This window comes from Anopheles aquasalis, chromosome 2, assembly GCF_943734665.1.
Source record: "Anopheles aquasalis chromosome 2, idAnoAquaMG_Q_19, whole genome shotgun sequence".
Lineage (NCBI taxonomy): Eukaryota > Metazoa > Arthropoda > Insecta > Diptera > Culicidae > Anopheles > Anopheles aquasalis.
In genome coordinates, this window is record NC_064877.1 from 29,557,501 (window position 1) to 29,574,329 (window position 16,829).

Here is a 16,829-nt window from a genome sequence, read left to right on the forward strand (position 1 = left end):
CATATCTCGTGAGTGTGTCTGCCCTATCACGTCAGCTATAGCTCCGCTAGAACGGATTCCTGGCAGCCGGTCGACCGACCGGTACCGGTGTATCGAGTCGAAGTGTTTTCGGTTCTTTTTCATTCATCGACCGTGTCCGGGACTCATTAAACTAGACACGCGACCCACGGGGGCCCGTGGTGCCCAAAGCAAAGGAGACTTATCCACGCCACCACCAAACTTCCACGGGGTTCATCCAGGGGATGGCGACGGTGCCGGTAGTGCAGCAGTAACTCTATGCCGGGCTCCACCAGAAGAGATCGACGGTAGAACGACGAAAGCTCACGGAAGACGGGTAGTTAATAATTCAGTTAGGACCATCAGGAGAAGCAGCCTGATGATGATGGTAATGGTAGTGCGCTGCTGGTGGTGGTGGTGGTGGTGGTGGGTTGATGATGAACTTACACACCCGGAGTGAAGAAATCGAATAAAGATTCTATACGTCAAAACACCGCCAGAAGCGCGACGGTGGCAACGAGAGCAGCCCATCCCTGCCCATCCAACTCAAAAGCGATCGTTGATTGCACGCGAAATCCTCGACAAATTGCAATTACCCCTGGCTGCCGTGGGCGGGCGCGAGCCGCTGGCGGTGATAATGAACCGCCATTGTAAAAATAGGAAAACCTCTCGATGCTTCAGTTCCACTCCAGGAGGGGGGGGGGGGGGGAGAGCAGCACACCCCGGGGGGCCCGCTATCGTTACCCCCGGTGGCGATTCTATAAGCGCGACTCGCCGGGGATAAGTAAAAATTTAATGAACTTCTTCCAGCCGTCTAGAGCGCAGGAATGTTTTTCTGGCCCCACAGACATCCTCCTCCTTTCCACCTTCTTTCACCACTTTCAGGGAAGCAAGAAGGAGCGTGGCTGAACCGCCTAGAAAGACCCACCAATCCTCTCGGCGACGGGTGTCGAGCACGGGAAAGGAATGAGGAGGAGGAGCTCCATCCAGCCGGCACCTTTTATTACATAAAATAGGCAAAACAGGGGGGGGGCACTAGAATGTCGTGCAAAAATGGATGACAATTTGACCTGGCTTCATTGTGACCAAATTGAAAATGGAATTCAATATGGACGAGGGCGGGAAGAACTGGGGAAAGAATTCACCGAAGCGTAAAACGATCGATAATTTAGCGACCAATCCGCCGCGACGAGGTGGGTGGTCCTCACTAAAGGTTTTTAAGGACCCAATTTACGGTGGGTTATGCAGAATTCAATCCGTGACCCGAATTCCCGAACACATACATACAATGTGTTACAAAAATTCGTAAATTTTATAAGTTTAAATCTGCTCCTTGCGAGTAGAGACAACGAAGGTGTGGTTCGAGCGTTAACTCAGTTGAAGGTACCCTCCTTTCGGACACACGGTAGCACCTCTTTCATAACGAAAACATTTGGATTTCGAGTTGCTATCTCCTGGCGGGTCACCTAGCAGAGAGAAGTGAACGAAATCGTTAACCACTAAAAACCTATGAAAGCCAATCACCTAACCACAACAAACGGGTTCTGCAACACACATGATTCGATCTCCCTGCTGGTGGTGGAATGTATAACGAGTCGGTTTTGGGCTGATCGTGTCACACCCGGCGCACCACTGAATACTGTCTGCGCGTTCGCCATGGTCGTCGATGAGGGCGACGCATGACCCGTAAACAAGAATGTCATTAGCGACTTCTTACACCGCTTCTCGCCTTTCTCGGTTTCTTATTTGATGACCAAAAACTAGGCACCCCCTTGGGGGCGGCAAACGTTGCAAAGGGGGACCGATGTCGGAACTGGATGACACTCAATCGACCCATCACCCTCATACGACATCATATCAAGCGGTAGGGAAAAGGAATGAGGGGTCACACGTGGCTGGCTAACAGGCGATGAGTAATGTGTTTATTAGCATAACCCTCGCCCACCAACCCACCGTCTCGAACGACGTACAACTTGGGGTGTGTCAACTTTCCCTTTTTTGCCTTTAAGAGGGCCCGGCGGCCCCCTGGTCTCGAGTGCAGAACGGTTTACGACCGATTTCGCACTTTTACCGCACTCGGACTGGCCTCGCGCCCCCCCAACCAATGAACCCTGCATTGCGCTAGTTGGTAATATAGCGCAGCGGTGGGTGAGCGATCGACACCTACCAGCCAGCACACCATTTAACGATTAGTAAGCATGACTGCGGGAGAATGATGTGTGTATGACGTAGATGGTGATGGTGGTTTGACTAACACAATGGCAAGAAGTTGGCATTTCATTGAAGGATACGAAAACAACATTCGCTACGTTATTGATAGGTACTTTGAAGAATTGGTTGGTCTCGTGTCTGGCCTGGAGTCAGCACTCCAGACGAGGGAAGATCATATGTATACCAATAGTATAAGCTGCACATTTCACAGCATGTGCTAGAGAGAGGCCTTTAAAAGGAGCCAGATTAATGCTACCATTACGTCGCACCAGTATAATACGTTTTACATTCTTTCTCAGAATCGCTTTAGCTCCAGAGTCACATCACGCAAACAGTTATTCAGCGTGTATTTAATGCAAATACCTGCTCACCAGAAAACAGAGAGTCGCCCGAAGAAGTCATTAAAACATCAACAATCGACATACTCTCATTAGTATTACCACCATGCTAACATTGTGAGAAAAAAATGCCTTTTCTTTCCTCACGAACTTCTCTTTGGCACCAACAACACCTAACATGCAAACGGCGACTGCATTAGAGGCATTTGCACTAGAAAAATGTACGCTTTGCCCGTACAAAAACGCTGCACAGCACATGGATCCTCTTTCACTGCAGCAGCAACAGCAGCATCGTCCTGTCCTGGTTGCCAGCATACGTCACGCACGATACGCTGCACCACTCGACGTCCAGGGCATCGAGCGCCCGCGCACCTCGTGTGTTAATGAATCATTAATACCAATTAGGATTGCCGCTTCAGTGATGACCAAACGAAGGGCATATGTATGCACGTGCCGCTCCCTCTCCGGCAGGATGGGTGTGTGGTTTCGGGGAGGCTTGATACAGGTAGCAGCAGCATAATTACATTACATTTACGTTCTGTCTGCCCTGCTCTGTGCTCCTGCTGCAGCAGCATACACACGATTAATTAATAATTCTAACCATCGTTCCAGGGCCTGTGGTGGTGGTGGTGGTTGTAGTTCCACATCGTCGGAGTGTGGAATGCTAGGAAAAGATCTCAGCGGGGAATTCAGTTACATGCCATGGTGGTAACCATGAAGCCAAATCGATAAGACTCCCTCGGGGCGGTGATCGAGTTCGAAAAGCAGAGCTGCTGCTGCTGCTGCAGTGAGAAAGGCAAGTTAAGTAATAAATTAAATAAACATAGTTTCCAGCGTGTGAAGCTGTGCGTGATAATGACCTAGTGATGCACAATATCCCCGTCCCCTGTTCTCTCATCGTGCCCTGCCGGCCGCCGGCTAATAATTATGTCCCACGGTGGAACCATGACCTTCTCACAAGTTTCTCCGTTTCTCACGCAAATAAACTCCCCAGACGAAGACTGGAGTTGGAGGGGTTGGGGGGTGCGATGATGAGCGTATTTTCCAATCCCGATTGCAAACCTAAAGTAAAGGCGAGCTTTGTTGATGGCCGGTACCGGACCGGGACCGGAGACCTGGCGAGTTGGAGATAATTATAATTCCATAATTATAACTCCAACCGGATAACTTGGGACCACCGGAGGATTAAACATTCATCCAAACGATCAAAAACGGGAACCATAACCAGGAATCGGTCGGTCAACGGCGAATCGGTACTTAATTGGCTCGCTTCTTCGTGCTCTTGCCATGATATCCTGGCTACTACATTGGCAAACAGCTGGCGAGATATCATGGGCACACATTGTGGGACGGACGGACGGGCGGTGCCTTACCGGGTAAACTTCTTAATCCAATTACGAAGTTGTAATTATTTTTCCCAAATGGCACAAGCGAGATGGGAAATGGATGATGGAAGGGCAACGAAACGAGCAGCAGGCGAAGGCGGTGTCCGGAAGTGGTGACATCGATCGCGGTCTCCTCCCTCCTTCCTTCCCCACTCGAGAGAACCGTGAGAGTATTTGTTCTGTGAGCCGACAAAAGCCTTATCCGGAAAACATGGTGCCGCGCGCTAGTTGACCGCTGTGTGCACCGTCTGGCGTGAATCGGGAAGTTCACCGGACAGTTTTGGATTATTAATTATCCTCATCATTGGTGGGAGAGAATACAGTGGGCAGTAGTAGTCCCACTGCGTTCTTTCTCCGTCTGGCAATCTCGGTGAACGTTGCTAAGCGAATCTCGCAGGGATTGATTCTCTTGCAGCGTCTAACTTTCAATGCACGTCCCGCCATTTTTCGAGGAACTTTCGTGAGGCTGCGCCCACCACGCAATTATCCGTTTCCGGGACACGGGATTCTGGTAAAGATTTGTACGCTTTGTAACCAGCGTTGGTGTAAATACTGGGTTGGCGTTGATCGTTTCTAGGGAACTGAAAAATGAAATGTTGAGCTGGACATACCACCGAGCGAGGATATCGGGGAGGATCGAGGATTTTAAAAGGAAATTCTCTTACTATGACAACACGCTGGACCAAGGAAATTCATCAATTCGACACACTCCCTCCTTACCTGATAAGGCTGATTCTCGGCACCCTGCTGTGAGGGCGTGAGCGGCCGGCGGGGTTGTGACTGCTGCTGCGGGATCGCCAAGCTGGCCGGATACACGTTCCAGGGTGCGGCGACACCATAGTACTGGGGTACGCCGGCCGCAATCAGGCTCATGTACTGCGACGGATCCTGGCCCGGATTGATGACGTACGGGGCGGCCTGCTGGGCGGCGGCAGCATACGCAGCATTATGCTGCAGGAACTGCTGCTGCTGTGCGGACAGCGAAAGGGCCGACTGGGGCATCGGTTGCCCATTGGGAGCACCCGGTATCGCCGAGTTTGGTGCCGTTAGTCCAGGATTCGAGCGGAAGAGTTGCTGCGAAAGAAACGAGAGACGCGAGTAGAGATTAGTATTTTTTTTGGAAAGACACAATTGTAATGATGATGATGATGGAATGTTGGCAAAATATCACCAAAAACCCCGTTCTCGCTAAGCGTACACTTTACACAACCGTTTAATTGAAGCTGGCTGGGGAACCATTTCGACTTCCAACACTGTGGAAGCACAGTGTACTGTGATTGTTTTTCTGTTTCTTTTTCTCCCCGAAAAACCTATTAGTATCATTTGTTTTCACTTCAACCGCACCCGGACATCCGAGTGTGCTAGGGGGGGGGGGGGGGTGGGGGGGGGTGAGGAGAGTTCCGAGGGGATCCGGGATCCTATCAACCGGATATCTTTCCACTCGCGCCATAGCTTCCGGAACTGGGCTGCGAGAGAAACAATATCTGCCTGGTTTTGAGGGTGGTCGGGTGGGCGGGTGGCCGTCCTGACAGTAAACATCATCCAGCAGGACATGCAAGCGACGGAGGCTTGTGTTTCCATTAGCAATATTTGTGGAAAGCGGAAAGCAAAAAAACAAACAAAACCAGCGACGAAAATGGAGAGCGAAGGTCTCAAAAACTCCACGTCAACAGCACCGGCGACGACGACGACGACAACGATAAACTTAACCTCTTTAAACAATGTCCGAAAAGAGCGACCAACCAACAAAAAAAAAACTCAAAAGGATTGCTCTACTGATGAACCTTCTCTCGACCTAGCGCATACTCACTCGCCGGTTGGAGTGTCCCGGAAGCGGTCGCCTACTAGTCCTGTGGCAGGAATCGGGTGCGTCGCTTTAGCGCACACCACCACCATTCCTCGAGCATCATCTTCCCTAGAAACCACCATCATCCGAACACAATCCAATCCATTTTGTCGCTTTTGTTTCAGCCAAGCCAATTTTCCACAAAGCCACCCTCACTACTATTACTACTACCCACAACTGCCGGGCCCCGGACAGGGACCCCGAGGACTGTTGAAAGGACATCCATTTCCGCACGGTTCTTTTCCGTTTTTCTTTTTTCTTTTCACTCACGCCTGCCACATTCACGGGACACACGCATCCTTCTTTTGGAAAAGTGCAACTGGATACTACTACGATGGAAGAGGACACATCCACCTCTTCTTCCTTTCTGTCACCATAGCAGCATTCGCTCTGACAGGCACGGCGGTCGCGTGGTTACGAAGTGAATGCCCCCGCGATCGAGCACCAAAAGTACCGTTATGCTGTAGCACCAATGGCTTATGCTTTGGTATTTGAGGAGTCGCGCGTGATGTGGTGGTGTGTTTGTGTTGCTGTGAAGATGACGCATGGAGCGAGCAGCAGCAGCAGGAGTGTTTTCCATCGAGGATGATAAGTTTTCCACGAAGTAACGGGCGCACCGATAAGTTGGAAAACATAATGGCGAACTCATTAGTGAGGAGGTCCTCCAACCGATCCATCGAAGCAACGAGAAAGAAAAGGGAAGCGAGTGGCGCATACCGGCGTCCGTCCACGACCTCGATCTGTCATGCGTTTGACAGTTGGCTGAGTAATCTGGAGCCCACGCGGGAGAGTAAAACCGTATCTGTTTGCGCATTATTTGGGGGGAACCGAACAAAAGCAAACACTCCGAGAAAGAGAGCAAATATCTTTCCATTACGTACCATGCACTCAATCTGTACTCCTTCTCCACCAACACAGAAGTGGCAAAAAGAGGGATGCATTCCTGTAATTTGGGATTCAATTCAATTCAAGACTGTGCATAGAGAGTTTCCCCTCTCTCTAATTGGATGGAGCGCGCCACACACCGGGAAATCGCACAAAGCGAGAAAATTGGGTGGAAAATTTCCCGTTGACCAACTGACACACACATACCGAGACATGCCTCCCCAACGTCATCACGGAATGCGCTGACGCTCCACCACCGCTCCGTGTGTAATCAACGTTTGCGGGGGCGCCACGGAATTGTAAAATTGGTTCGCGCTTGTGTGTTCGAGTGAAAACGAACCGGAAAAGCGTACACAGTCCTTCCTCCTCTTCTACTCGTACACACTCAACGTGAATCCTTTTCGGCAGCCACGGGATTATCGGATCGTGCAGTGGTCTCCCCCACCCTTCTGCTCTCGGTGCCGGGGCGATGTGCACCGAGAGGTAATTATCCATGCTTCCAAAACCGCGAATCAATCCTACCGTACACTCCCCGGTCGTTGCTGGTGGTAATCATATTGTAAAATCTAGGCAGGCGGTGGCGTAATCGTAGTACACATGTTGTTGCTGTGTGTCTGTTTGTTTGGTACACAGCACGCGTTCGTTCGTTCTCTGGTTCGTTTGATTTGACTTAATTATGGTTTCAAATAAGCCTCTGGTGGTGCAGGTCTTCCGTTTTCCAACTCCCTCTCTCACGTTTATTAGGGGATGAAGAAGTGCTGGCCGAACCGAAAGATGAAATAATAGTAAATACGCGAACTTTGTGAAAATACATAACAGCATCCAGCGGAACACGACGAATGGGGCGCGCTGGGAGAAGCTGTCAATAGAGTGATTCAGCTCGGTTTGCTGTGAAGATGCGTAAGGATAAATTACCTGTAAAAATAAATGAATTACCAGCACAATTAATTGTTAACCTTCTGACATACAGATCAATTTATTCGCACGCCAGGGGGAGCCAGCTTGAGTCAGCGAATTGCAGCCTAATTCCTAATCCGAATCACGCTTTATGCGCCACACATTATGCAGCAACACACGCAAGATAAAGGATAACGATTCAATTCGTCCCACTAAACTTTCCGCTGCTTGCTGTCATAGCTTGCTGCGTTGAATCAGCAAACCATTGAACACAGGTTGCTCCGCTCAGTCAAACCTCGTTCACAAACACGCAGCGAGTGCAGCGAACAGTGAGAAACGAACGGGTCGCCAGGTCCGGGCCTGACAGTAGCATAAAATGCGAATGTTTGGGCGCTCCCTAAGTTAATCAACATCCGGACCATCCCCCCGGGGGGGAATACGATTGCACCGCCCATCGCCCAGAACGACGACGACAGACAGAGACAGACAGACGAACGGGCAGGACAGGACAACAGGCAATCAAACTTCATTGCCGCCACTGGGCTGCTGATAAGATTCATCGTTGCACCGAGAACTCGCACGTTGACGTTGAAGTCACGATCACCGGTTCATCTTCCTTCCACCGTCACCGAGGGTGTAATCAAATAAAATACCACTGGAGCTGAAACGCTTCGAAGCTTCCGGTTGCGTCCAGAACCGGTGAAGGGGGTGGGGCAGGGAAGTGATCGCCTTCCTCCCCTTCTGACGCGTTTGCCTGGAAAAGCGTTGATCGAGCGTAAAAGGAAGTGAGAAAATGGGTTAGTACTGTTCCTATATTACTGATAGCAGACCAGGAAGGAGACAGAGAGAGAGCGAGAGAGAGAGAGATTGCATCATCAGCAGTAGTAGTAGCAGGAGCCAGAATTGAAGCTACCACCAGGACGGATGCGTCACTGGGACGGAAATCGCATCAATGTTTTATGGTGCAACTGTTTTCCCTTTACCAAGAGGACAGACAGACAGTACAGCATGGTGGCGTGTGGGCGCTTCCAATCAGTGTTCCCCGATGGTGACACGGTTTCCCCCTGCACATCGCCACCGCTTTGAGCATTCCTCTGAATCCGCTACATATCGCCGTCGTCAAATGACATCTGGTGACAGTCTGGCGTGCACAGGGACAATGTGTCCCCTTCCGGGAATTAGGCAACTACAGGACCACAACATGTCCTGTACTCTTTTTGTTATAATCCCTCTTTCTCTCTCTCGCTATCTCTCTCCATTTCTTGCCTCATTGTCCACCTTTTGTTTCCGCTGAATTTTTGGGATGCATTTTCATTCCCATAACGGAATACGCTGATGCAGCAGTACCAATCGCGCGATAAGTCCATTTGCATTACACATGATTGACTGACTGACTGACGGGTGACTGACGGCATGGGGGATAGTGTTATCTCCATTTCGGCATATCACATATCGGTGTGATAATGGTGACGACATCCTCGCCAACATTTGGCCCTCGCCTATCCTCCGACATTTTTTGGCATTAAATTTTTTGGAGACATATTAAATGCATCGCCGTTAAACATAATGTACAGAGCGCGTGCATCCTCTTCTGATGTCATCGACTCATGAATGTCTTCATGATCTCGCAGTTTGGCAAACACTTTCGCTCATTAAAGACATTTAAGGCAGGCAGACAGGCAAGCAAGTGAAAGGGAGTCATCGATGATGCAGATGGTCAGAGAGCTCTCGGCGCTACGCCCATCTTCAAATCACCAGTGCGCCATTCACCAATTCACATGCAAAAGGAGGGCGCGTGTATCGTATTGCCGCCGCTCACAGTATCGTCGGTAATCGGATCGATAACTTTTCCGATAAATAACTATAAAATAGTAACTTAATTTAAAGGGAGATAATTAAAACACTAAATTGCAGGCGCTGTAACGATACCAACTCATTGGTCCACCGAATAAACATACAACGCGGGGTGTAATCGGGGAGAACGAAACTTAACAATTCCCTGGCAGGGCGAGAGAGACAGCGGGAGAGCAGCAGTGCAGCTCTCCGCGCTTCGATCGCAAAATGCACTTTAGTAGCATTGTGTTGGATTATTTGTTGCTTTGTTTTGCTCCGTGAAATGACCCACAACAGGACTCTCCAGGCACCTGGAAATTGTTGGAACATTCCTGGCCATCATCGCCTGAAAAGCAGGACAATAGCAGTGAATTGCAAAGAGGTGGTGCAATAATTTACACGCGAAACAAGCGTCGCTTTTCCAACACACACCCCATCCCTTTATTCGGGGAAATAATTCAAATTTGAAACATTGCATTTACGCATCTCGAGCACCATCACCTAATCGTCCTTTTCGAAGCGCAAAATTACCCGGTGCAGTAAGGGGGAATCGCTGGCATACAGGGAACCACCGGTCCCCCACATCATTAACATTCCATTTCGTGCTAGGTGACCACAGGGAGGGATGGATCGTGCACTAATCGCACCGTTTTGGAAATTGTAGCATTCGCGCAGTGAGTGGGCTCAGCGGTCCAGCGTGATCCAGTTCAACGCACAATCTACTTAGAACAGCAGTTGCCACAAACGTAATGCATCCTTCACTGCTGCTGCCATCGTTTCATGTGATACAAGCGGCTTTGCTTAATTCCAAATGACCACATCACACGACTTTGAGACCGAGCGCACCGGGAGAGGTAGATGATATCAATGAATGCAGTTTTCGCCAACGATCCAACGGTACTCGGGGCACAGAGTTACAGCAGCGGAAGATCCTGTCCCGAGATACTAATGGGGATTGGTTATATAAGAGATATTACGGAGCGGCCGCATCCGAGTGTGCTTTCCTAGATGAATTCGATACGGAGATGAAGAAAGATGGGTGGCTTCGCAGCCGTCTACAACAAGTGCATATAGTTCAAAAGGAACCAATCGCCCCCGGAAAGGGATCCCTAACCGGAATCGTTGCACTAACCCCACGCCGGTTCGTTGGTCATCTGCCAGCAACAGAGACAGAAGTGAGCGAGCGAGCGAGCGAGAGAGGAAATGGAATGCAACTTTACGACGATTGGTAAGGTACACTGAATGGGTTCCAGGCACGATCTAACGGGGATCTGTGGAGGTATTTTACTGGCCTAACGTTTTACTCGATTGCACATTACGGGGCTCAAAGGGAAGTGGCCAAAAGGTACGAACTGAACTGACCAGCGCTAGGCGATACTACGAGATACACTCTAGATATCGAGCTTCGTCGTGCAGCATAAATTGAAACGCTTCGATGAAGTTAAGCGGAAACCCAATAAAGCTCCCAACAACCACCACCACCCAATGGTCGGTTTCGTTTACGAAAACCTCAAAATAATATAATTTATGGTGATTTATTAAAATGCTTTCTCCGACATTCTCCACACCCACACGGGAGTTCAAATTTCGCCAACGCGCAACGCCGTGTCTGTGGCAAGTGTGGGCGGCGAGAGCTCGAGAGCTGCAGGAATCCTCCCGCCCTGTGGTACGATCGTACGAAATCTTATAATCCGATTTTTGGACGAAAATGAAAGAAAAAAGTGTGCGGAAAAAACACATCGTCGTAGGTGTGCCGATTCAAGGGCTGGTTTTTCGAGGAAAAAAATCGCAGAAAACATGCAAGAGTGAAGAAGGACTCGGGCATCAAGAGGCACCACCGTCCGCTTGCGCGTTTGGTCTTTTGCGGTGTTCCATCGCAAACATTCCAGCAGGAAAAAGGGAAGGTAGTCACAACACAGCAGGCGGCAGGCATGGTTTCTCTATCGGTGATGCGGTATTAGTGATGATGACCACAACACCATCCCCGGGGAAGAGGAATTGAGTTGCCTTAAACTCAATTTTAGTCCAATTACTCATCGATCCTGCCATCTCTTGCCACCGTAGACTCTACTGACCACAGGGAAACGACTAGCAAACCACCTAAGATCCAGGTGAACAAACGCGAACTTGATTTTAGGCGACACTTGAAGTGCTCAGTTTTGTTCATAAAGTGTCTCAGGAAGGAAGTGGAGTTTAGGAAAAGTGAAAATAAATCACAAGAAAAAGAGGCCTAAACGCGTATCGCATTCGAAACATTAATGCTGATTATGTTATGGGAGAGTAACCACAGTTCACACATTGGAACAAACCTCAGATTGATGCGATTACGTACGGATTTTGGATCCTCCCTCCTCACACGCAATCATTTTAACCGGGAGACAAATTCTCCGGTCCGTAACGCTACTACAGAAATAGGCATCTCTCTCCCAGGCATCACCTTCACGCCGCGAGCGCAAATACCAACAATAAAGTGCGCGCATAGTAAAATGCCATAGCTTCTGGCACTGACTGGGCCTTTCTCCCTGTGAAGATATTGACGGTACGCTCTTCTAGTCGTCCGCTAACTCCTTCCATCTTCTACCGAAAGCCTCTTACATCATTCACCGCACCATGAAGGATTACTTGCTGACGATCTTCTCCAAGCCGCCATCAAGGAACAGGCATGAGGGGAAAAAATGCAAAATTCCATCACCGTAGGACCGCGGATGGTTGTCACCGGCAGAGATCATCGCCGAGAGCAACACAAATCGCACAAAAGGCTGCAGCGACCGATGAAGTAGGAACCCACCGCATGCGGCCGCTCTGATTTGTGGGCGGAATTTCCCGAAATAAAAAATGAAAAAAAAAATTCCCCGAGAGACTCGTGACCCCCCTCCGTACGAAGGATAGAAGATAAGCGGTGCGCGGTGGCAATGCGGGTAAAACCATCTGGTGTGTCGGGCGTGGAGAGAGCCTACAACTAACCGAAAGGGAGTAGGGTACAAAAAAACCCCTGGGGAGAAGTAGATGATTAAGTAGAAGTAGTAATAGTAGAAGGCATCTGCCATTGACAGTTATGATGTTGATGATGATGATGACGAAGATCGGAGTGGAGAAGCTTCCGCCTAATCGGTGAATAATCCAAAGGCAGCTTTCGAGTGGGATGATGATGATGATGAGAACGACCACACTAATGCTGCTGTCATTGACAGAGGATATAGTTGTTTCGTTGGCAGGTGGCAGGATTATGTTGAGCATTGTCGCTCAACACTATTATGTAAAACGGAATACAGTAAAATATCCTCGAAGAGTGGGAATGATACGTTTTATCTTGCGAGAGCTGGATTTACATCAAAGAATTCTCGTTGATAAACTCTTGATCATCATTGAAAACACGGGTTTATTTTGAGCACTGTGGTAACTTTGATCAGTCACGTCTTTCTTCATCTTGCTGATGATTTAGTTAATAACTTTTTCTGCCATTGCTTTCTCTTCATATGATTTGTCATGGTCTTTGTGTAAAAATGGATCATTTCATGTTGAAAATGTTTGAGATGTGAATAATGTATATAACCGAAAAAATAGAATTACATATGCCTTAGTAAAACTCTTACATATTTTTAATTAAGCACAAACAAATTGTAAGCTTTATCTACATGTGATATTTTATTTCATATAAGAAATATTTAAGAAAAAACTAAAAATAAAACCTTCCACGTACGACCACGCATAATAATTCAAAGTCCATCATTAACAGGTAGCAAATTAGCTATCCATCCATCAAACACATGATGAACATTAAATTTCCCTCATAAACATTTATGTTTGTCACGCTTAACTTTATGAACCAATCCTTTAACGCCTTGGACACGTTAAAATCTCCCAGTGGTTGCAATTAAAGAACAAACCGTTCTAGGCGTAAACTAATGGAAGACATTAAACAAAAAAGACGAAAAAAAGAACGAAGCAAAACCGTTCGAAAATCATAATTATTGGCAAACTAATTGGACGATCATTAGCCGTGTCGAGAGACAGAAGCAGAGGAGCACGCATTGATGAGCAGCACAATAACTTATTCTGCTCTTCGTTTTCTCTTCCCTTTCAGGTAGCAATTGTCGCAAAACACAAACGGTTTCCGCATTCGCAAGGCAGATAAAAATGGTTTGTGAAAAATTCTGTAAAAGAGTGCCACAAAAGCATAGGAAATCAAGAAAGGAATATCCATCACTCCATCCATTTTCGCCAAACAATTTTCAAACTGCACAAACCCGCTCATCATCATCATCATCATCGTGCGCCGTTATTCCATCTCCGTCAGTGTAATTGCTGTGGTTAAGAGCGAAATTGCAATCCAAAAAGAGATGCAGGCAATGCAGAAATGCAGCAAAAAAGAAATGGCAACAACACAGACACAAACACAACCACCATTAGAGAAATGCATCGTTGCTGCGCACTTCTGGTTCCTGCTGCACACAGCTCATCACTCGAGAGCAACAGCGTGTACGCGCACTGTTCCGTGCGCACAGAGAGAAGCGAATTGAGCAGCAAAAACATAAGCCAACATTGCCCGCGCGCAGCCGCAAAACGCAACATCAAGGAAAGGTATGCAAGAAACGAGGTGATGCAAAGGATACCAAGAAGTGAAGAGCATGCTGGTGATGTCCATGCGAACAACAGCAAGGTGAGCGTGGCGACTGCATCATCCTCCCTCCTCCACCAACTGTCGCCCACCATACCACCGACCGGCCTTGAGAGTTGTTCAAATTATGTTCGTTCAATGGTGGGGTGTGTGGTGCCGGTTAACGGTTCTTTTTCGGGCAATCTTTCACCTGGATTTTGTTGTGCCAACCAACCCTTCTTCCTGCTGCTTGTGCTTATGCTGCTACTGCACCGGTGAGAAGCGGCGAAGAAGACGTCCTCGGAACAATCGTGGGATTGCACTGTTGCACTGCTGTCTCTCTGTGGTGGTGGTGGTGCTGGTTTCCGTTGCTTTCTTTCTGGCCGCTAGCCGACCACAGGCCACCACCAATCCGCACACCACACGCCCATCATCATCATCATCAGCTTCTTCTTGTGGTAAGAAGAGACGAGAGCATAGGTCGTTGACCGCCGTCACCACCATCATGTGGGGAGAGAAAAGTGCTGGCCACCCAATAAGTGACGTCCAGGTGGTGTGCGGCGGTGTGGCCACGGTAAACGAGCCAGCCAACCAGGGCGTAATGTGAAATACACACATAATTCGGTGTGAACCAAGAGCCACAACAAATAACGGGACAAACAAGCTGGCATATTACAGCATAGATGATGATGATGATGACGATGGTGATAATGAAAGAAGCTCCTCTGTTTGAGGGTTTGCTTTTGGCTTCAACATCAAACACTCACATGTTTATCGGACTCTTTTAGGACCACCTTCTGAGCTTCAAAAGTGAAGCATCTCTTTCAAAGATTATCATACCCTTATCGGATCCGTTCCGGCACTTCCTCTGCGTTGAATCGCGCATAGAAATTGCATGAATCTCGTCTTAAAGAACGTACCGAGAAGCGTACGTACCGTGGACTCGTGTTTCAAATAAACATTACACTCTCGGCACAAAGTCGAAGCAAATATCAGGCCATCACAATCGATCACAAGTTCAAAAGACAACCACGAGGGTGTGTATGTGTTTGATCAGCAATCAGATTACGCTCTTGAACTCCTCTCCTTGTCCTCCACTCGAGGTTGACTAGAGCGAAAAACGTCCTCACCTCGCGCGCCAAAGACCATCACAAAATCTGGCATCAAAAAGTTGACAAATCAGATTAGCTGCACACCACACCACACCCAAGTCTGGCCCCCCGCAACCGTGCTCCTCTCTTTTCTTTTATCGAGCTCGACTTGAGTATCGCCGCCACCAGGTGTTTACCTAGACGACGACGACGACGACGCACGGTGTGACACAAGCAAAACGAGATAAAATTCGCAATCCTAGATGCTTGAAGGCGTTGGTGTTGGTGTCCTTTGCCATTCCACGTGAAAGATGATGATGGATTGGTGTGCAAGGGGACTCTTTGCCGTCCTGCCCCCATTTCACCTATGCACGCAACGCAATCTCTTTATCTCCGGCGTTTCTTCGCTCTTGATTCAAGGACAAGGACGAGCGCAATACAGGACCTAGTGCTGCTGCTGCTGCTGCTGTTCGCGCGAGTTTAATTCAATTCTCCTCGCCACACTAAATGCTTAGACACGTTCCGCGCGCGCGGCTGTGTCCGTCGTGCGTCATCGTGAAAAGGATCACCAGAAAGAAAAGTAGGTACCGATGATAAAACAGACCGAGAAGGATATGTATATTTAATTAGAAATGTTGTGGGCGCGACCTTTTTCCGGCTTTGGACAATAAATTTCTTGCCAGCGCGCAGGACAGAAAAGCACAGGGTTTGTGTCCGTTCTTTTCGTCTGTATCTTGACCGTGAGTGCGTGCTTCGAGGTTAATACAAATCGAAGATGTGTCTCGTCGCGAGGGGGGGGGGGGGGGGGGGGGGCACTTTACAATACACCTCCGCTTTCTTTTTGCTTTTCGTCGCCGCTGGTGCTGTAGCTGTTGAATATGCGCATATTAAATGCCAGAATAATCACAAACACCGTAAGATGTCGACGTAATGCATACAGAAGCACTGGAGCAGAAGCAGAATAGGACCCACAACACCACACAACCCCCAAAACTAAAATGAAAGTAATCCTAATCGCATTGGACGAAAGCCAAAGTCCAGTGAGCAATTTAGAGGAAATGTTTTACGGGTGGGTTTGAAATCTATTGCGAGCAAAGGAATCCAAATCCATAGATGATCCTTATGCTGCTGCTGCCAATCAGTGAACAGCAGCGGTCACTTGGAGGTTAGGAGAAACCCGGTGGACCCGGTGTGGCCATTAGCGGCCCCCTCGTGGGCGGAGAAGTGATCATTAATGCAAACCAGCCCCCGCCCGGCCCTGCCCTCCCCAACACAGGTAGCAGAGTGTCGCCCGCGGCGCGCAATTCCGATTTCCGAAATCGAATTTGAATGGATGTTTTCCGAATCGTGATGATATTGATCGATCGTTAAGGACGAGCGTTAGGACCATTAGGGGTGGTGGAAATCAATGTCAGTACACCACCACCACCACCACCACGATTAACATCAAGGACGCATCATTTCTCCTCTGGTGTTCCGCGAGAGATGTTGATTAACGCGTCTTTATACCCGCTAGCCCGGAAGGGGGGGCATCGTAAATTGTACAAAACATCCACATAAACCAGCGCACGATTCGCCTTTCCCGCCAGGACACACCACCATCACCTGACCCCCACACAACATATCCAATAGGAATCCTTTCATCGGACACGACCAGTCGTCGGTGCGCGGCGCCATCCCTGAGACCACACCGACGGACCGGCCCATCGCAATGTGTTTAGGGCACATGAATAATGAAAATACTTGGCT

At 48.7% G+C, this 16,829-nt stretch overlaps 1 protein-coding gene across 4 annotated transcripts in view; it reads right to left on the reverse strand.

Annotated features, from left to right (window-relative positions):
• LOC126569228 (maternal protein pumilio) overlaps positions 1–16,829 on the reverse strand; it is a 165,072-nt gene that overhangs the window by 16,154 nt on the left and 132,089 nt on the right. For all 4 annotated transcript variants that reach the window (XM_050226180.1, XM_050226181.1, XM_050226182.1 and 1 more), the window contains one exon: positions 4,652–5,005. In XM_050226180.1, coding sequence (XP_050082137.1) covers positions 4,652–5,005 — 354 coding nt within the window. The remainder of the gene's footprint in view (positions 1–4,651; positions 5,006–16,829) is intronic.